The sequence below is a fragment of the Stegostoma tigrinum genome, chromosome 15 (assembly GCF_030684315.1).
Source record: "Stegostoma tigrinum isolate sSteTig4 chromosome 15, sSteTig4.hap1, whole genome shotgun sequence".
Lineage (NCBI taxonomy): Eukaryota > Metazoa > Chordata > Chondrichthyes > Orectolobiformes > Stegostomatidae > Stegostoma > Stegostoma tigrinum.
In genome coordinates, this window is record NC_081368.1 from 22,933,480 (window position 1) to 22,954,726 (window position 21,247).

The window sequence follows — 21,247 nt, forward strand, 5'->3', positions numbered from 1 at the left end:
GACTCCATCTTCTCCCCCTTGGTCTAGGAACTCACCATCTACATCTATGACACCACCCTTCACCTCCTCCAAAACTTCCGATTCCCTGGTCCCCAAAACCTCATCTTTACCATGGATGTCCAGTCCCTGTACATTTGCATTCCCCATGCAGACGGCCTAAAGGTCCTTAGCTTCTTCCTGTCCTGCAGGCCCGACTAGTCCCCCTCCAATGACACCATCATCCGCTTAACTGAACTCATTCTCACCCGTAACAACTTCTCCTTCAATTCCTCCCACTTCCTACAAAGGGGGTGGCCACGGGTACCAACATAGGCCCAAGCTATGCCTGTCTCCTTGTAGGATACATGGAACAATCTCTCTTTCGAAGCTACACTGGCCCTATCCCCCACCTCTTCCTCCGTTACATCAATGACTGTATCGGCATCGCCTTGTGCTTCCACGAGGAGCTTGAACAGTTCATCCACTTCACTAACACCTTCCACCCCAACCTTAAATTCACCTGGACAATCTCCAGTACCTCTCTCTCTTTCCTGAACCTCTTTTTTCCCCCATCTCTGGCAACCACCTGGGAACCGATATCCATTTCGAGTCTACCGACTCCCACAGCTAACTTGAATACACCCACCCTCCTGCAAAAATGCCATCCCCTATTCCCAATTCCTTCACCTCCGTCACATCTGCTCCTGAGATGAGGCATTCCACTCCCAGACATCCTCGTTTTTCAAGAACCACAACTTCCCCTCCACAACGGTTGAAAACGCCCTCTACCATGTCTCCCGCATTTCCCGCAATTGATCCCTTACACTCTCTCCCTGCAACAGCAACCAAAACAGAATCTCTCTCATCCTCACAAACTACCCCACCAACCTCCAGATCTCACGCATCATCCTCTGGCACTTCCGCCATCTGCAAAGTGACCCCACTACCAAAGACATTTTTTCCTCCCCACTCTTATCTGCTTTCCAGAGAGGCCACTCTCTCCATGACTCCCTTGTCCACTCCACACTCCACACTCCCCACTCCCCACCAGCCCCACCACCCCGGCACTTTGCCCTGCAACTGTAGGAAGCACTACACCTGCCCCTACAGTTTCATCCCTCACCCCCATCCCAGGCCCCAAGACGACCATCCACATCTGGCAGATGTGCAGGTGAACGTCTGTTTATGCGGTATACTGTATCCGATGTTTCCAATGTGGCCTTGTCTACATTGGGGAAACCAAGCAAAGGCTTGGGGGCCACTTTGTGGAACACTTACAATCAGTTCACAACAAACGTCTGCACCTCCCAGTCGCCAACCATTTCAACTCCCCCTCCTACTCCTTGGACGACATGTCCATCCTGGGCATCCTGCAGTGCCACAATGCTGCCACCCGAATGTTGCAGAACAGCACCTCATTTCGCTTGGGAACCCTGCAGCCCAATGGTATCAATGTGGACTTCGCAAACTTCAAAATTTACCCTCCCCCAAATGCATCCCAAAACCAGCCCAGCTTGTCCCTGCCTCCCTAACCTGTACTTCTTCCCACCTATCCCCTCCACACACCTCAAGCCCCACCTCCATCTCCTACCTACTAGTCTCATCCCGCCCCCTTGAACTATCTATCCTCCCTGGACTGACCTATCTCCTCCCTAACTCCCCATCTAGGCTCACCTTTACTGGCTCCATCCCCGCCTCTTTGATCTGTCCGTCTCCTCTCCACCTATCTTCTCCTTTATCCATCTTCTTTCCCCCTACCCCACCACACCCCCCCAACCCCCTCTCCCATTTCTAAAGGCAGGTCTAGACCCAAAACGTCAGCTTTCCTGCTGTGTTCATTCAGCTCTACACCTTGTTATCCCACTTCAGAAAAAATAGATGTGTCTCTCAGGTAAACCAACAGCAGAGAGAAACCCCAGCCTCCAGCTTTAACCGAGAACGGAAATGATAGCTTTGCTTCAAGCCCTCAACAGAAAATGCTTAAAAATAAACCTAAAAATCCTGGTCTCAGAAAGCTGGCCATACCCATCCAGACTGCTTCCACTGTTCCAAACATTTCCAAATAAAACTCAAGGCCTCCCAAGCTGTTTACTTTATTACAGACTACCTGGTACCTCATCCTGACAACCTCTCTTCAAACAAAAACCAGGTCAAAATAACTTCTTAAAAGCATAGCACTGTCACACAGTATTAAACATTTCAGCTAGGGCTTTCATTTTGAACACAAATGCATATTCTGGTGTCAATTACACTAGTTTTGGCATGTTTGTGTGTAATTTGGTTGTGCTTTAAAAAGTTTTTCCAAGTGTTAATTGTAAGCTTAGTTAAATAGTTGAAAATAAAATATACTTCAAGGCATTTTTTAATAACTGTCAATTCCATAGGCCCCATTTGGAATACTGTATCCAATTTTGGGGCCCACACCTCAGGAAGGACATACTGGCCCTGGAGCACGTCCAGCAGAGATTCACACGGATGATCCCTGGAATGGCAGGGTTAACGTGTGATGAATGGCCGAGGATCCTGTGATTGTATTCATTAGAGTTTAGAAGGTTGAGGGGAGATCTAATAGAAACTTACAAGATAATACATGGCTTAGAAAGGGTGGACGCTGGGAAGTTGTTTCCATTAGGCGGGGAGACTAGGACCCATGGGCACAGCCTTAGAATTAGAGGGGGTAAATTTAAAATGGAAATTAGGAGACATTTCTTCAGCCAGAGAGTGGTGGGCTTGTGGAATTCATTGCCATGGAGTGCAGTGGAGGCCCGGACATTAGATGCCTTCAAAGCAGAGATCAATAAATTCTAGATCTCACAAGGAGTCAAGGGCTACAAGGAGAATGCAGGGAAGTGGAGTTGAAATGCCCAACAGCCATGATTTAAATGGGGGGGGGGTGGACTCGACAGGCCAAATGGCCTTACTTCCATTCCTATGTCTTATGGTCTTATAATTCACCATTCATGTAACTCTTAAATTAGTGAATTAACTTACTAAATTAATTTTAAAAATTATTCAAGTTCTACTGTAGTCTATTAGTCACTGTCTATGTAAACTAAAGCAGATCACAGATTTTAACAGGTGCACTCAAGACGAATCAGCTTAAATGTTAAAACAGCAATTACACATCCAGGGAAGTGGGGGGTGGGGGTGGGAGTGATGGTGTGTGCGCCTGTGTATGCACGTGTGTCTGCGCACACGGACGTGCACGCGCAGGTGGTGGAAACACCAGAAAGTTGCACCAGGAATTATGCAACGAACAAGAGATGGCAACGGAAGTGAGAAAAAAAAAACTTATTTTATTCTGGTTCTTAATTTTACATCCTATAGCGCCACTATCTTTAGACAGGCAGTTGCTTCTGGTCACTTGAGAATGATGTCAGTTTTCTTTCTGCTCTTCACACCACGAGGTGCAGTGTTCACTGGAAACTCGGCCAACTTCAAAAAGCCTTCCTGAAGGCGTGAACGATTGCATTTAGTGTAAATACTAAATGATAAATTCACCCTGAAGGTATGATCTAGTGTGATTTTTCATTCCTAAACAAGAACAATTGAGTTGCAAAGATGTAAATGCACTCAAATTCTTTGATCAGGAACAATAAACAAGAACACGGGGGAAAAGCAGGCAAAAGGTACCAAATTCTAATATTCATTGGCGAGCTAGTACAATGATGGCTGAATTACCTGTTTCTGCGCCATCACAATTCTGACATTACATGTTATTTATGCCAATTTCAGCCAAATTATAGCTCAAAAGCAGCATATGAGCACAAATACAAGAGTTTGTTTTTATATCTCTCTTTTGATTTCACAAGTGATTATTCTTTGTTTTAGAGAACTCAGGATCAGACTTGAGCTGAGGATACCACAGCCAGTCACTGCCATAACTATTTCCACCAGGACAAAAATTAGAATTAAATAGAAAACAAAAAGATTAATTTTCCACGGTTTTCATAATCAACCAGGAAACTCTACCAAATCACAAAAACTGGAAGAAAAAAAATTTACAGAAGACCTTGCTGCTACCTTATAACAGGCAATGAAAATACTTTGAAATGAAGGGATGTTACTCAAAGCAAGGGATTGGAGATCCTTGCATTCAAATGGAAGTCCCAACGTTACATGTCATCTCTGTCAAGGTAACCAAGCCACTAACTGATCCTATATATCCAACAGACAAGTATCAACTTTCTCTGTCACATCTTACAAAGCCACATGTCAAGACATCACACAGGCAGCCAAAAACAGGCAAACCGCACACATACATCCATCTCTCCCAGAATCAAAAGCAAGTCTGTACCCTTTCTGTGGATTTTATAAGACCATAAGACATAGGAGCAGAAATTAGGCCATTCAGCCCATCGAGTCTGCTCTGGCATTCAATCATGGCTGATAAGTTCTTCAACCCTATTCTCCTGCTTTCTCCCCATTACCCTTGATAATCAAGAACCTTTCTATCTCAGTCTTAAATGTACTCAATGGCCTGGCCTCCACTGCGTCTGGGCAGCAAATTCCATAGATTCACCACTCTCTGGCTGAAGAAGGTTCTCCTTATCTCCGTTCTAAAAGATTTTCCCTTTACTCTAAAGCTGTGTCTTCGGGTCCTAGACTCTCCCACCAATGGATGCATTTTCCCCAACATCCATATTGTCCAGGCCATTCAGTATTCTGAAAGTTTCAATCAGATCCCCCCCACCCCCGTCCTTCTGAACTCCAATGAGTATAGTCCCAGAGTCCTCAAACGTTCCTCATGTTAAGTTTTCCATTTCTGGGACGATTCTCATGAACCTCCTCTGAACCTTTCGGAAAATGAGTCACATTCTGCTCATTAAAAATATTTGTGATACATATTTTAAACCTAATGCTGATGGGGGGAGATTGGGAAAATATTGGAAAGGTTGAAATTCCAGAATTGCATCAAGACATGGAAATTTCACAATCCTGGTGGCTGAGGGGCATGGATAAAAGTACTTGCATCACCCAAAACAACCAGATGCATTTCACTTCTGCGGCTTCAGATCTGTATCATGGAATTTGAGGATAAAATTCCTAACAATCAAGTTCTTGCAAGGAGCTGCGTATGTTCATCAGAGCTCAATTTTACCTAATTTGCCATGCAAATCAGAGGATTTCTGCACACTAATGTTAACAGTCTACAAACAATGAAACAAGGAGACCACACCACACAGGATGTTGCAAACTTAGAAACAATGACTTTGTGAAATCCAATCACAGAGTAAATGAATTGAACCCGACTACAAGAGGAAAAATTCTGGACAGATCCAAATACAGAGGCTTTCTTCATCGAGTAATGTTACCATCTGAGGAGAAATCAGGTCCCTATTGGACAGGTGAGCATATCGCAAAGCCAGCAACTCCATCCGCCGCTCCAATGATTCAAAATTCACAATCAGATCTGCAATGGTTAAATTCAACTCAATGTGAAATTAACCTAAAGTGAACTGGTTTCCTTGCTTAATATTCAACTGTCAAAATGAAGGAAAAAATTCATAATCATAAAAGGCTCGTGCTTTCTTCTCCATAAAGCCTTTAAAAAAAAAATCACATCAGCTGAGCATTTCAAACAATTGACATCGGTAATAATTTTGGGCAGTTATTAAGTCATGAGCTTTAGCAACACTTAATTGATGTCAGTTTTATATCCACATTTAAGGCCTTAATTGGTACAATAGAGACCAGGAAACTATTTAAATCACTGAAAACAAAAAAAAACTGCTGGCTATCACAACAAGTCAGGCAGCATTCATGGAGAGAAAGCAAGCTAATGTTTCAAGCCTAGCTGACTCAAAATCAACCCTGTCCCTTCAGCTGAAATGTAAGTAAATGTCAGTGAAATGAGAATACAAAAAAAAAACAGATTAGAATATAAATTAGACTACCCACCTGCATTGTTCATCCATACCATCTGCATCTCGGCTAATATCATCACTCATATAGTACTTATGACAACTCTAAAAATAGGAGAAATACATTGGATATCTTAGAAACCAGGCTGTTGCATCCTTGGTGATACACATATAGATGACCAAGGATAAATCACAATAACATGCTTGTATTTGAGATATTTACCATCCAAATGTATTGGATTAAATTGGTGCCATGTTAAGCAGAGGATCTTTACTTTTAAAGATATTCCAACAAGCACTCCAAATAATTAACAAGGCCAGGAACAATTGCATTAAAATATTTTTATATCTAAAGATACAATATTGTCAACACACACTTCATATTAAAGACAGGTAACGATCACCTCTTTATCTTAAAATGATAGTGTTGGCCACCATTCCAAGTCATGGTTCTTCAGAGTAGTTTAAGTAGAACTACCCACTGTTAAATGCGCAAATATTAGCAACCACACTCCAGGTCAGGCAAGTCTCCTAAAACGGTTTTTATATGGGTGCAACAGAAGTTCTAAACCCCAATAAGACAACCAGCGCACAACAAAGGTTCCTTAGCCCAGGGATTCAGTGAACACTAACTCCCTCCCGGGTTCACGTAGCTCCTGTTCACGAGATTATTCTTAGAGTTACATGTTACCTGCAAACATAGGTTTTTAAAACAGCATTTTAGACAGATAGTTAGAGGCAACCCTTTTAATTAAATTTGCTTTTTTTTAAAAAGGAAAGGATTGAAAACCTTGCACCTCTGCATTTACTCTTCTGCCTCTCATCTTTGTTACAGTCACATGCAGCATAAAAGTGTCACAGTTTACAGAATAACAACATTGTTTACACTTGTTGACAGGAAATGGGTGTCACTGGCTTGGTCAGCATGTATTACTCATCTCTACCGGTCCTCAAGATAGTGACAACAGTCTTAAATGCTGCAGTCCACATGGCATAGGTGCATTCACTGATATAAATGAGTTCCGTAATAGTATGTGGCATGAACTGAGATTTGCCAAGTAGCAGTGTACTCATGTATATGCTGTCACTGGCCTTCATGATGGTTATGGTGTGTCTTTTGAGGGTACAGTTGAAATAGCCCTGGAGGGGAGGTATTCATTATTCACTATCTTGTTAATACTACCACTGCACATGTGGAGGGAGTGAATGTTAAAGATGCCAATGGACTTTGTGGTGCTGACAGGGTGCCAATACAACAGACAGCTTTACCTTCAGTAGTGTTAAGCTTCCAAATTTTCATTGAAGCTGTAATCATCCTGCCAAGTGGTCTGTGTTTCACTACAATCCTGACTTGTACCTTGCCGCTGGTAGACAGGATTTGAGGCAAGTTACTCACCATTGAATTCCTAGCCTCTCAACTGCTCTTATAGCCACACTATTTACTTGGCTGGTCCCATTCAATTTCTAGTCAGGATGTCAGTAGTGCGTGATTCAGCTATGGATGATGCCACTGGACCTCTAAGACATTATTAGATTCCTTTCTTGTTGGAGATGGTCACTGCTGGCTGGGTGGAGTGTGGGATGAGTGTTACCTGCCAATTACCAGTCCAAGCCTGAAAGTTGTTTAAGGCTTGCTGCATTTGAACACAGGCTGCTTCAATATCAGAGCTATTACAAAATGGTGTTTAACATCGATGATTGAACATTCTAACTTATTGACCTAATAATTGAGATAAGGGCAGTGAAGCAGCAGCTGAAGACTGCTGGGCCAAGGGCACCAACCCAAGGAGTCCTGCAGTGATGTTATATGGCTGTGTTGATTGATTACCAACCACTATCACCACCCTTTCTGCTCCTGACTTTAAACAGCACAAAGTTTTCTGGATTTCAATTAACGACATTTGTGCTATGGGTCCCGTATGTCATACTCTCCAAAATAACAATGATGTCAAAGGCATCTTAGCTCCAGCCTTGCCCTTTAACGCTGGGGAGCTATCAAAATATCAGCATCTTCCTTCCACTTTTTTAGTAGCTACTTTTGTGCCTCAATTTTAAAGTTCTTATCTCTGTATTCATGTGTCTATTGGCCATGTGCCTGCCCCACCTGAGTGCTCATCCAGCATTGCACACTCAAGGTCCAATACTGGTGACGATGCATTTACATAACCGGATCCCAAATTCTGGAATTCAAACCATAACATTCCATCTTCTCCCATCGTTCTGCTGAAAATACAACTGTTAATACTTGACCAATCTGTCCTAATATTGCCTTATCGGATACAATTTCAAATTTTGCTCATGATGAGCCTGCAAAATACCAGTGGTCCTTTTATTATGTTAAAGGAGCTATATAAGTAATATGTTGCTATTAATATTCAATAATATTGCTACAAATGGCAACGTGCAACTTTTAATGTAAAACGTGAACAGCTCATACCCTACAAATGAGAACTTTCAATGCCGGATGCCGCTGGACTGAATCTTTGTGAAAATGGTTTACTTGCTGTCCACAAGCAGTACAGCTGACTATTCCATGTAGATTCTCATCTAACAAAATAAAAAGTGCAATTTTATTTTTAATTTGGCTCATTGTTTTATTCTTTGCTAAAATAAGATTTCAAGTACACTATTAAAATTTCAATGCAATCTAACTAGACACAATGCACTCTCAATAAAAAGGAGGGCAACAAAGCAATTCACTTCTTATCTCACAGTAAGCATTTTACACCTTTGTCTTGGACAATCTCTAATCAAAAAATAAAAATAAATATAGTGAGGTCCTTTGGTTTCACACAATGCTCAAGCAGCCCAAACTGTGCTGTTTATTATAATCCCCTTCGACTGGTAATGCTGTTTTAGATGAAGGGCATAATTCAGTAAGCCATTTTTCTCCTAAAATTTTGTAGACTGCTTTTATTTTGGATGTGGGCAAGAACTTGAGACTGCTATTTTAGTTTTAATTCAGAGTTTACTAAAATAGTGAGGGAGAACCTGCAAACCTGATCTGTCTATCATTGTGTGGCTTTTAAACATCACTGCGAATCCAAAGGAGCTTACGAAAGGTATTTTTGTTTTTGATCAGATTGATCCAGGCAGAAGACGTATAATTCTTCTACCATTATGGAGCAAGTAGCATATCTGGCCTCAGGACACTTCAAAATTAAGTCAGTGTACAGTAAGCAGCAAATCTGAACACTACAAGGTCCAATGTATAATCCCACCGTATAATTACAGGCCTCATACTGGGAGAATTCTCCTATTTTTCTTATGAGGCTACAAAGTATTTCAGTGACTTAAAAAGGCAGGCACTGGTTTAATCAAAAACACCATATTTTCAACAGGGCAGCAGTGAACATCATTTGAGGTTGCATTCAAAAAAGTGGAGATTTAACCTGCAATCTTGTGATTAAGATGTAAGAATGCTCCTGCCAAGTCAGAACCCAAATAAAAAGATGACTAAAGTAGCGAGCTTGCAAACTATATTAAACTTTAACAGGTAAAATCATTAATATCATAAACAATATTTGAAACTCAATTAAATTTTAACTTGCTTTTCTTTGCATCAAAGATTTTATCAATGATGGATAAAGAATATTTAAAAATTAGAAAGTGATAAGTCTGCCTTCTTTTACGTCCTCACTGTAGGCATCATCCTGAAGTCAAACAAAATGAAGTAGGTCTAAATTTCTTTAATGACTGCAGTAGATTAATTTCAATACAGAGCTGTGAGATATCCTCATGGTTGGGTCTATCCTTATTTGGTCTTAACAGTATTTAAAATGGTGCAAGTCTAGGCACAATGGCAGTTCAAAAACATTTATAGATCCATGTGCACAAGTCATTAAAGCATACAATCAGGTACAAAACTAAATCAAGGCAACTAATTAAATGTTAGCCTTATAACCAGAAAATTAGAATATAACAAAGAGGGAAGTTTACAATATCAAGCAAAAGTTAAAGCATATCTGGATTCTATACGCCCCATTCGGGAAAGGGTAGACTTGCTCTTCGAAGATTGAGGGATCACATACACAAGATTTGCACGGCTCAGAATAAAGAATATTGTAGGTGGCTTGACTACAGTTTTTGAAACTGGAAGGGAAAAAAGTCACATCAGGGACTTTTTTCACTGACAGCAGAGCCTAGAACAAGGACAAAAAGACTTAAAATCTCTATAGGCCTGTCAAAAGTTAGAACATATTTCTTCACACAGAAGGATCGTTGAGATATTGAAATCTCTCTCACAAAAACAAGAGCAGCAGCTAGCTGGATTAATAAACTTTAAATTTGAGGTTTATAGATTTTTGGCTAGTTATTACAATGGAGGGAGGTAAAACATAGATCAATTAGTTGAACTGGCCTGAAAGGCTGACATTACAATTCTCACATTTATGCTCACATGAAAACCTATGGAATTTTCTTCTATTTACTAGCTGCAGTACACTTTATAGGTGCACCATTGGGAAATATAATTATCAACTAAAACCATGTCTCCTTCAGCATCAAACCTGTAAAACTAGTAAATGAAACTAACTGAGGAGAGAAATTTTAAAATGCAATAAACAGTTAGTCAGTTGCAAAAGCTCAGCCATATGCCTACCTCCACGCTTCTTCACTGTTTCCATTTTGTTTTTAGGATTTCTGCTTCTAAATTCAGGGCCTCGAAAGTTATCTTTGTCTTCATTCCATGCTGGTTCAGGCTGTACAACTATTGTGCCTAAAAGGTGAAAAGGGTTTTTAAAATTATAGAATATGTACTAAAAGGTTTATAAGAGGTGCAAAATCTACTGAAAACAGAGAAACAGTAAACTATAATGTAATCAAACACAGTCAGCATGGGTTTGCTAAGGAGAAAGTCATGCCTGACAAACTACAATTTTTCGATAGGGTAAAAGAACAGGGTAGATGATGGGGAATCAGGCATAATACATTTAGATTTCCAAAAGGCACGCAATATAGGTATCATACATAAAGGTACTTAACATTGCAGCCTATGGTGTTGGAGGTATATTAACATGGACATTAGATTAGCTAAGTAATAGAAAGCAGTCAAGAGAAAGGGGGCATTTTCAGGCTGGCGACCTGCTATTCTTGGAATGCCGCTGGGACCTCACTTAGTGAGTTAGCACATTCACTTTCCTTATCTAGCAAATTTGAAAGGTGACAAAAATAGGTGCAAAGGGAAGTAGTGAGAATGACAGTCTCTAAGGTTTACAGACAGGTTGAGCAAGTGGTTAAAAGCTTGCCTGATGGAATGTGTGAGGCCATGCATTTTGTCACAAGGAATAGAAGAGGTTATTATTATTTATATCAGGAAAGACAGCAGAAACTGGCAGCATATGGGAATTACACAGTGCCTGGCATGAATTATTAGAAGCTAGCTTCCAAGTTCAGTGGATAATAGGGAAGGCAATGTTGGCTTTTTATTTCAAAGAGAATGAATTCTAAAAATTGGAGCGCATTGCTAAAACTATGACGTACTGGTCAGACCACAGTTCGAACATGGTAATCAGTTTTGGTCCATTTATTTAAATAGCAGCACAGGTGGCATTCCAAAGGAAGGTTGACTAGGTTGGTCCCAGGTATGGAAGAAAATTTTTGGAGAGACTTATTAATTTGGGATTGTATTCTTAGGGTTTAAGAGAATAAGAGGACACCTCACCGAAACATGAAAAAGTTCTTCAAGTGCTTGACAGGGTTGATGTGGAGAGGTTATTTCCTTTTGTAGGAGAGCTTAAGATCAAGAGGCATAACCTGTGAGTAAGGGTTCACCCATTTCAGATAAAGATTAGGAAGAACTTTTTTTTCCAGAAGATTGAAAATCTGTGGAATTCTTTACCACAGAGTTATAGAGAATGGGTTATTAAGTATATTCAAAGTTGAGAGAAACAAATTTAAAATCAGTGAGAGAATCAAGAGTTTTGGGAAAAAGACAGGGAAGTGGAGGTCAAGATTACCATGATCTCACTGAACAGCAGAGTGGATTTAAGATAATAAAGTGTGAAGCTGGATGAACACAGCAGGCCAAGCAGCATCTCAGGAGCACAAAAGCTGACGTTTCGGGCCGAGACCCTTCATCAGAGAGCTCTGATCCTCTCTGAAGAAGGGTCTAGGCCCGAAACGTCAGCTTTTGTGCTCCTGAGATGCTGCTTGGCCTGCTGTGTTCATCCAGCTTCACACTTTGTTATCTTGGATTCTCCAGCATCTGCAGTTCCCATTATCTCTGAGCAGAGTGGATTTGATGGGCCAAATGACTTTTGTCTGCTCCCAAATCTCAAGGAGGAGCCAATTACTTTGTTAAATATTTTCACTACACTGAACCAGCTCTGTAATGCCACAAAACAGGTACAAACAGACTACTTGTTTCACATTTCCCTTCTGGAAAAATATGGCTGGTTTTCAAACGTCCATTCCGCCCTGATTCACCACATAGCAAAACTGCTCCAAAGCACATAATAATTCACACAAAACATGCTCAGTAGACCAGAATAAGCGGTACATCAAATAAAAAATTTGTGCACACGTTATGAGTTCGTCTTCAGAGTAACTGATCATTCCAACATGATAGTTGCATTACATGGTTTCCGAGAGCTGTAAAGGTCAGATAATAACACACAGCAGTGTTCTATGACTTTCAGAGCCAGCTATTATACATTTATTGCATTAACATTTTATGAAGGTACATCTAACAAAATTATTTTTAAAATCAGGCCATGTTTATTGGCAATCACAAAAATGCAGATCTATATTTAGCAGCTTTGCTGAAGTTTAAAAGAAATCTGTAGAAGTACAGCCTACTTAACCTACCTTTAGGCAGACTATTCACATCCAAGTCATCTGTATCCTCAGTTTTTGAAGTCAATTTTTCACAATCGGAAGTATTCTCATTTGAAGTTTCATCATCTGAAACAACGTGTTTTGTCACAACAGAGGGCTTCCTAATAAAACCCAAGTAAATTGCAATCAAGATCTGTAAAACTTTTCAGTGCAATCAGCAACATAACAGCATCGTGGGTCACATTACATTCTGGCAATACATTACTTTGTTTCATAAGTGTTCTAGCATTTACAAGCAAGTTAAACTACCAGTAACCTTAAATATGTTCTTCAGTAATTCCTCTCATCACCACCCAACATTTTTCTTTCCAACACCATTGACGATGCTGAACTGCTGGATTATGGCTTCACAGAGTTAAGTGGCTATTCTTGCATAAACTTAGACAATGTGTCACTGAATGCATCACATGAAAGCTGAATGTCTTCACAGCGGAGATGAAAGTATTCAGCAAACAATCCTAAGAGAGGCTGAGTGGTTGATCCTGAACTCATTACAATTTACAAGAATGAGAGGCAATCTTACGTCAACACAAGCTTTTTTTTTGGGGGGGAGGGGCTCTTGACAGGGTAAATGAGGAGAGACTATCTCCCATTGTGGGAGAGTTTAGGGTCAAGGGGCATTATCTCAGAATAAGGAGTTGTCACTTTAAGGCAGAAATAAAAAGCAATTTCTTCTTTGAGAGTACTGAATTGGTGGAATTCTTTATTACAGAAGGCTGTAGAGGTTAGATTGCTAAGGATATTCAAGGTTGAGATACAGGTTTTTAAAATCAGTGAGGGAACCGAAGGTTATGGGGAAAAGGCATGAAACTAGAGTCAAGGATTATCAGATCAGCCGTGACCTTATTGAATGGAGGAGTGGGCTTGATAGGCTGATGGTCTTAGGAGTGAAACCCTGGCTGATATTTTCTTCCGTAACACAAGAGTTATCGCAATAAAGGAACAATAAAGAACAGTAATTCTGTATTCAGCCCTTCAAGTCTGATGCCAAAAGATCTAGGTGATCTGTGAACTGTATACATCCAGCTTTGCTACCAATCTCCTGATGCTTCATAAAAGTATCAGTTTAAAATTTAACTACGCATCACATATCAATTGATAATTACTGAAGAGTGTTCAAAAGTTCTACCACCCTCTGTACCTGGACGGTTTGCCAATTTCACATCAAAAATGTCCAGCACTGATTTTAGATTGCTTTCCTCAGTCCCAGAAACCGCAACAAGCAAAAAGATTTCTCTACATCAACCATACAGGTGCCCTTTCATAGCTTAGAACTTCAATTAAAGTCACATCACCTTAACTTGCTAAATTCCCAGGTAAGATCAACTGCAATTTGAGTAATGTCTCCTTTCAAATTAATCCAGGTGAAAATTGACATAGCATGGTTCAAAGACTGATGTGGGAGACATGGATTCTGATTTGGTGACAATATTGGGAGAAAAGAATCTGTACTAATCAATCAGTCAGCTGAAACCTGAACAGCACTGGATTGGTATTTCTTCAAGCTGCAAATCTCGGAAAGTAAAGTAAAAGGGCTTCAAAATTAAGGTGGGGGTAGTGGTGCTGAGTAGGGCAAATGGGGTGGGGGGGGTTGGGCTCTGAAACATTGTGTCTACCTCAATATTAAGAAGAATACAAAGCTACGTAAAATCAGAGGGGTAGCACTCCTAATCAACTTATTGTTACATTGGTAGAGCTGACCTTGGTTCAGGAGATCAGGATGTAGAATATGTTTGAGGGAGATGAGGAATGGTAGATGAAAGAAGTCACTAGTGGGAGTGATCTACAAAGTATCCTAACAGCAACCATGATATAGAAGTATGCAAGAAGAAACATTTGGCACTGGTGATAAAGGGATTTCAATAATGGGTAATTATACCCTACATCAAAATTGGTAGTAGCAGCCGCCTCAATGAGGAGTTTACAGAATGCTGCCAAAATTGTTTCATAAAGCAACACATTCTGGAGCTAACCAGAGGGTTGATTAGTTATTGTCTGACGTGACAAGACTAATGAAGGATCTCAACAGCAAGAGACACCTCTAGGTAGCATGCAATTATAATATGGTTATGTTTTATACCAAATTTGAAAGGGTGGGTCAAAAACTGGCATCTAATTGGGCAACTACGTTGACATGAAAGCCAAATTAGCTGAAGTGAACTGGATATTATGTTATGAGATAGATCAGTAGAGAGGCAATGTCAGATATTGAAAGGGATATTTCAGAATATTCAGAACAAGTACATTTCAAATTATGAAGAAAATATTCTAAGGCCTGTGATCAGTGCTGGGCCACAAGGATCAGCGCTGGGTCCACTGTTTTTTTTTGTCATTTATAGCAAACAATTTGGATGCGAATACAGGAAGTATAGTTAGTAAGTTTGCCGATGACACCAAATATTGGTGAAGTGGACAGTGAAAGAGATTATCTCAGAGTACAACAGGACCTTGATCAGATGGACCAATGGGCCAAGGAGTGGCAGATGTAGTTTAAGATTTTGAATTAGAATTAGATTCCCTAAAATATGGAAACAGGCCCTTTGGCCCAACAAGTCCAAACCACCCCTTAAGCATCCCACCCAGACCCATGCCCCTATAACCCACACACCCCTGAACACCACAGGCAATTCAGCATGGCCGATCCACCTAACCTGCACATCTTTGGACTGTGGGAGGAAACCGGAACACCCGGGAGGAAACCCACGCAGACACGGGGAGAATGTGCAAACTACACAGTCGCCTGAAGTGGGAATCGAACCCGGGTCCCTGGTGCTGCGAGGCTGCAGTGCTAATAACTGAGCCACCGTGCCGCCCCAAGATTTAGATAAAAGCGGGGTTTTGCATTTTGGAAAGACAAATCAGGGCAGGACGTATAGACTTAAATGGTAGGGTACTGGGGAGTGTTGCACCTTGGGATGCAGGTTCATTGGCTCGCCGTTCCGCAGATGTTTCATTACCCTGCCGGGTAACACCATCAGTGCAGCCTCTGATGAAACACTGGAGTATTTTCCCACCTGTCATTTAATCTCCGGTGTCCGTTGAGCTGGATTACCTCATTTCTGGTTTTCCTTCGCAATGGAGTGTACATGGGGTCTAGCTCTGTCTGTTTATTGATGGCTTTCTTCAGGGAGAACCAGGTCTCTAAGAATTCCCGTGCTGGTCTCTGCTTCGCCTGTCCCAGGATCTTGGTGCTGTCCCAATCGAATTAGTGGTTTTCCTCATTCACGTGGATGGACAGGAGTGAGTATTGGTCGTGTCTTTTTGTTGCCAGTTGATTTTCTTGTACTCTTGGTTAATTTCCTTCCAGTGTGTCCAACCTAATGTTTGTTGCAGTCTTTGCAGGGAATCTTGTATATGGCGTTGGTCCTGTCCATAGTGGGTAGTGGGTCTTTGGTTTGGGCGAACTCTTGGCATAGGGTTGTTGTGGGTTTGTGTGCAACTTTGTGGTCATAGGAGTCTTGTGGTCAGTTCAGATGTGTTTTTGATGTAAGGTAGCGTGATGAGCGTGTTGGAGCGTGCAGTAAGCATCTTCTCACCCAGTTTTTTGGGTATCCATTGTCACTGAATACTTGGAAGAGGTGCTCTTCTTTTTGGCATAGGTCTGTGCTGCTGCAGTGTGTTGCTGCCAGTTTAAATAAATGTTCTCACACAACTTTGTTTGTGCCTATTAGGGTAGTTGCTGTTGATATTCAGTACTTGGTCAGTGTGTGAGAGGCTTTCTTGTGTATTTGTGTTAGGAATTCCCCCAATGGTCCTGCATAGAGTTGTTTTGGGAAAACCACACCAAACACAGAGTGCTAACTGGGAACAACTTTACTTCGTACATGGATGCCTCAGGAACCAGATATTACCACACAGTGACCTCTCCATCAACAACCCATAAGCTCGTAAAATAGCAGTATACAACAGCCAAAGGACGATAAAAGGTAATGAGCAACGACGCACACAACTGGCTCTACGGATATGACAGAAATTACGTGCCAAAATACTTAGTTCCTAGAAGCTACCAACCAGGGCTGGACAACGGACCGAGAATGAAGCATCAGCATCGGTCAACAGACCACAAGAGCCAGGAAACAACAGATCCTTCAGGAAAAACTAGCCAAACTAACCCACCAAAATGACAACAGAGCAGATACCTGGATAAGAAACCTTTCAGACAGGAAACTGACAGACACAGAGAAAGCGGTCCTAATTCGCGGATTCAGCTACAACCACAGAGACGCCAACAAGACAGAATTCCTAGTTACACTGAAGACCAATGGCATCAATGAAGAATCACAAGGCATAAGACAGACAGTGATTCTGATACTGACCAGGAAAAGCGAGCTTAACACTTTCAACAGAGCAGAAAGGAAGGTTGTAACAGGACTGAAAAAGGACAAAAACATCACAATACTACCAGCAGACAAAAGGGCACATGATGGTAATACTAAACAAACGGGACTACCTCTCCAAGGCACAAAACTACTAGCCGATGAGAGCACATACCGCCAAGAGCAGATAGACCCAACATCACAACTGGGCAAGACGATTCACAACACATTGAAGAGTTCAAACAGACTGGACAATTCAACAAAACAGACTACCTAACATGAAACCTGAAGGAACTAATGCTCCGAGATTGTACAGCCTCCTGAAGCTATACAAACTGGAAGTACCCCTCAGAGCCACTGTCTACCTGCCAGGCACTCAATCACATAGATTGTAGGTCTTTGGCTAAAGGAAACTAAAGCAACTCATCAGGAAGTCACCCCACTCAACCCAAGAGTTCCTCAATTCTATCAAGGACGAAAGAACAGACGACAATGAGATCATGTATCATTCGATGTTACCACCCTCTTCACAGAGATAGACATACCAGTAGCAAGAGAAACAGTGGCAGCCAATAATAAAACAAGAACAAGACTCCAGTAACATTTTCACCACAGACAACATGAAGAAGCTACTGGACCTATGCCTCTCCACCCACTTCACCTTGAACGGCCAAATATAGGAAGAAAACAACAAGACACTTGTGGAATTACCTATCTCTAGACTAATAGCTGAATCTGTGATGCAGGGACTTGGAAAGTATGGCCCTTCCGCTAATCCATTCAAAACTACGGATATGTTACATGTGGACAACACCTTTGGCATTATTAAACGAATCAAACTAGAGGAGACACACAAACTAATAAACAACACCCTCACTGGGATCACATTCACCAAAGAGGAAAAGAACAAGCAGCTCCCATTCCTGGGCGTCATGATTGAACGCAGGAACAATGGGGAATTCATAACAAAGGCACCCAGGAAAGCCATACACACTGACCAAGTACAGAATTTCAACAGCAACCACCCTAACACACACACACAGTTGCATGTGAACATTACATAAACAGGCAACACCACACTACAGTAGCACAGAACTACACCTAAAAGAAGAATAGTATTTCTTCCAAGTATTCAAGTGCAACAGATACCCGAAAAACTGGGTCAGAAGATGCCTATTACACGAACGACACCAGAAAGATATTACACGGCTCAACATACTCATCACGCTACCTTATATCAAAAACGCTTCTGAACTGACCACAAGACTCCTATGGCCACTGGGCATCAAAGTTGCACATGAACCCACTACAACCCTATGCCAAGTGCTCACCCAAACCAAAGACCCACTATCGACTATGGACAGGACCAACGCCATATACAAGATTCCCTGCAAAGACTGCAACAAACATTACAGTGGGCAAGTGATAATGGGAACTGCAGATGCTGGAGAATCCAAGATAATGAAATGTGAGGCTGGATGAACACAGCAGGCCCAGCAGCATCTCAGGAGCACAAAAGCTGACAGTTCGGGCCTAGACCCTTCATCAGAGAGGGGGATGGGGTGAGGGTTCTGGAATAAATAGGGAGAGAGGTGGAGGCGGTCCGAAGATGGAGAGAAAAGAAGATAGGTGGAGAGGAGAGTATAATTGGGGAGCTAGGGAGGGGATAGGTCAGTCCAGGGAAGATGGACAGGTCAAGGAGGTGGGATGAGGTTGGTAGGTAGGAGATGGAGGTGCGGCTTGGGGTGGGAGGAAGGGATGGGTGAGACGAAGAACAGGTTAGGGAGGCAGAGACAGGTTGGACTGGTTTTGGGATGCAGTGGGTGGAGGGAAAGAGCTGGGCTAGTTGTGTGGTGCAGTGGGGGGAGGGGGCGAACTGGGCTGGTTTTGGGATGCGGTGGAGGAAGGGGAGATTTTGAAGCTGGTGAAGTCCACATTGATACCATTGGGCTGCAGGGTTCCCAAGCGGAATGTGAGTTGCTGTTCCTGCAACCTTCGGGTGGCATCATTGTGGCACTGCAGGAGGCCCATGATGGACATGTCATCTAAAGAATGGGAGGGGGAGTGGAAATGGTTTGCGACTGGGAGGTTCAGTTGTTTATTGCGAACCGAGCGGAGGTGTTCTGCAAAGCGGTCCCCAAGCCTCCGCTTGGTTTCCCCAATGTAGAGGGAGCCACACCGGGTACAGTGGATGCAGTATACCACATTGGCAGATGTGCAGGTGAACCTCTGCTTAATGTGGAAAGTCATCTTGGGGCCTGGGGTAGGGGTGAGGGAGGAGGTGTGGGGGCAAGTGTAGCATTTCCTGCGGTTGCAGGGGAAGGTGCCGGGTGTGGTGGGGTTGGAGGGCAGTGTGGAGCGAACAAGGGAGTCACGGAGAGAGTGGTCTCTCCGGAAAGCAGACAGGGTGGGGATGCAAAAATGTCTTGAGTGGTGGGGTCGGAGCCTTAAGACCCTCCGCTTCTTCCTGTCCCGCAGGCCCGACCAGTCCCCCTCCACCGACACCCTCATCCACCTAGCCGAACTCGTCCTCACCCTCAACAACTTCTCTTTCGATTCCTCCCACTTCCTACAGACAAAGGGGGTGGCCTTGGGCACCCGCATGGGCCCCAGCTATGCCTGCCTCTTTGTCGGTTACGTGGAACATGCACCTCTTCCGCACCTACACAGGCCCCAAACCCCACCTCTTCCTCCGTTACATTGATGACTGTATCAGTGCCGCCTCTTGCTCCCCAGAGGAGCTCGAACAGTTCATCCACTTCACCAACACCTTCCACCCCAACCTTCAGTTCACCTGGGCCATCTCCAGCACATCCCTCACCTTCCTGGATCTCTCAGTCTCCATCTCAGGCAACCAGCTTGTAACTGATGTCCATTTCAAGCCCACCGACTCCCACAGCTAACTAGAATATACCTCCACCCACCCACCCTCCTGCAAAAATTCCATCCCCTATTCCCAATTCCTCCGCCTCTGCCACATCTGCTCCCACGATGAGGCATTCCACTCCCGCACATCCCAGATGTCCAAGTTCTTCAAGGACCACAACTTTCCCACCACAGTGGTCGAGAACGCCCTTGACCGCATCTCCCGCATTTCCCGCAACACATCCCTCACACCCCGTCCCCGCCACAACCGTCCAAAGAGGATCCCCCTCGTTCTCACACACCACCCCACCAACCTCCGGATACAACGCATCATCCTCCAACACTTCTGCCATCTACAATCCGACCCCACCACCCAAGACATTTTTCCATCCCCTCCCCTGTCTGCTTTCCGGAGAGACCACTCTCTCCGTGACTCCCTTGTTCGCTCCACACTGCCCTCCAACCCCACCACACCCGGCACCTTCCCCTGCAACCGCAGGAAATGCTACACTTGCCCCCACACCTCCTCCCTCACCCCTACCCCAGGCCCCAAGATGACTTTCCACATTAAGCAGAGGTTCACCTGCACATCTGCCAATGTGGTATACTGCATCCACTGTACCCGGTGTGGCTTCCTCTACATTGGGGAAACCAAGCGGAGGCTTGGGGACCGCTTTGCAGAACACCTCCGCTCGGTTCGCAATAAACAACTGAACCTCCCAGTCGCAAACCATTTCCACTCCCCCTCCCATTCTTTAGATGACATGTCCATCATGGGCCTCCTGCAGTGCAACAATGATGCCACCCGAAGGTTGCAGGAACAGCAACTCCTATTCCGCTTGGGAACCCTGCAGCCCAATGGTATCAATGTGGACTTCACCAGCTTCAAAATCTCCCCTTCCCCCACCGCATCCCAAAACCAGCCCAGTTCGTCCCCTCCCCCCACTGCACCACACAACCAGCCCAGCTCTTTCCCTCCACCCAGTGCATCCCAAAACCAGTCCAACCGGTCTCTGCCTCCCTAACCTGTTCTTCCTCTCACCCATCCCTTCCTCCCACCCCAAGCCGCACCTCCATCTCCTACCTACCAACCTCATCCCACCTCCTTGACCTGTCCATCTTCCCTGGACTGACCTATCCCCTCCCTACCTCCGCACCTATACTCTCCTCTCCACCTATCTTCTTTTCTCTCCATCTCGGTCCGCCTCCCCCTCTCTCCCTATTTATTCCAGAACCCTCACCCCATCCCCCTCTCTGATGAAGGGTCTAGGCCCGAAACGTCAGCTTTTGTGCTCCTGAGATGCTGCTGGGCCTGCTGTGTTCATCCAGCCTCACATTTTATTATATTACATTGGACAAACTGGAAGGAAATTAACCAAAAGAGTA

At 43.3% G+C, this 21,247-nt stretch overlaps 1 protein-coding gene across 2 annotated transcripts in view; it reads right to left on the reverse strand.

The window, feature by feature from the left end:
* The window catches only part of atrx (ATRX chromatin remodeler), a 233,303-nt gene that overhangs the window by 147,961 nt on the left and 64,095 nt on the right, over window positions 1-21,247 (reverse strand). For both annotated transcript variants that reach the window (XM_048545006.2, XM_048545004.2), the window contains 4 exons: window positions 12,651-12,781; window positions 10,444-10,560; window positions 8,281-8,390; window positions 5,881-5,948 (listed from right to left, as the gene is read on the reverse strand). In XM_048545006.2, the coding sequence (XP_048400963.2) occupies window positions 5,881-5,948; window positions 8,281-8,390; window positions 10,444-10,560; window positions 12,651-12,781 (426 nt within the window). The remainder of the gene's footprint in view (window positions 1-5,880; window positions 5,949-8,280; window positions 8,391-10,443; window positions 10,561-12,650; window positions 12,782-21,247) is intronic.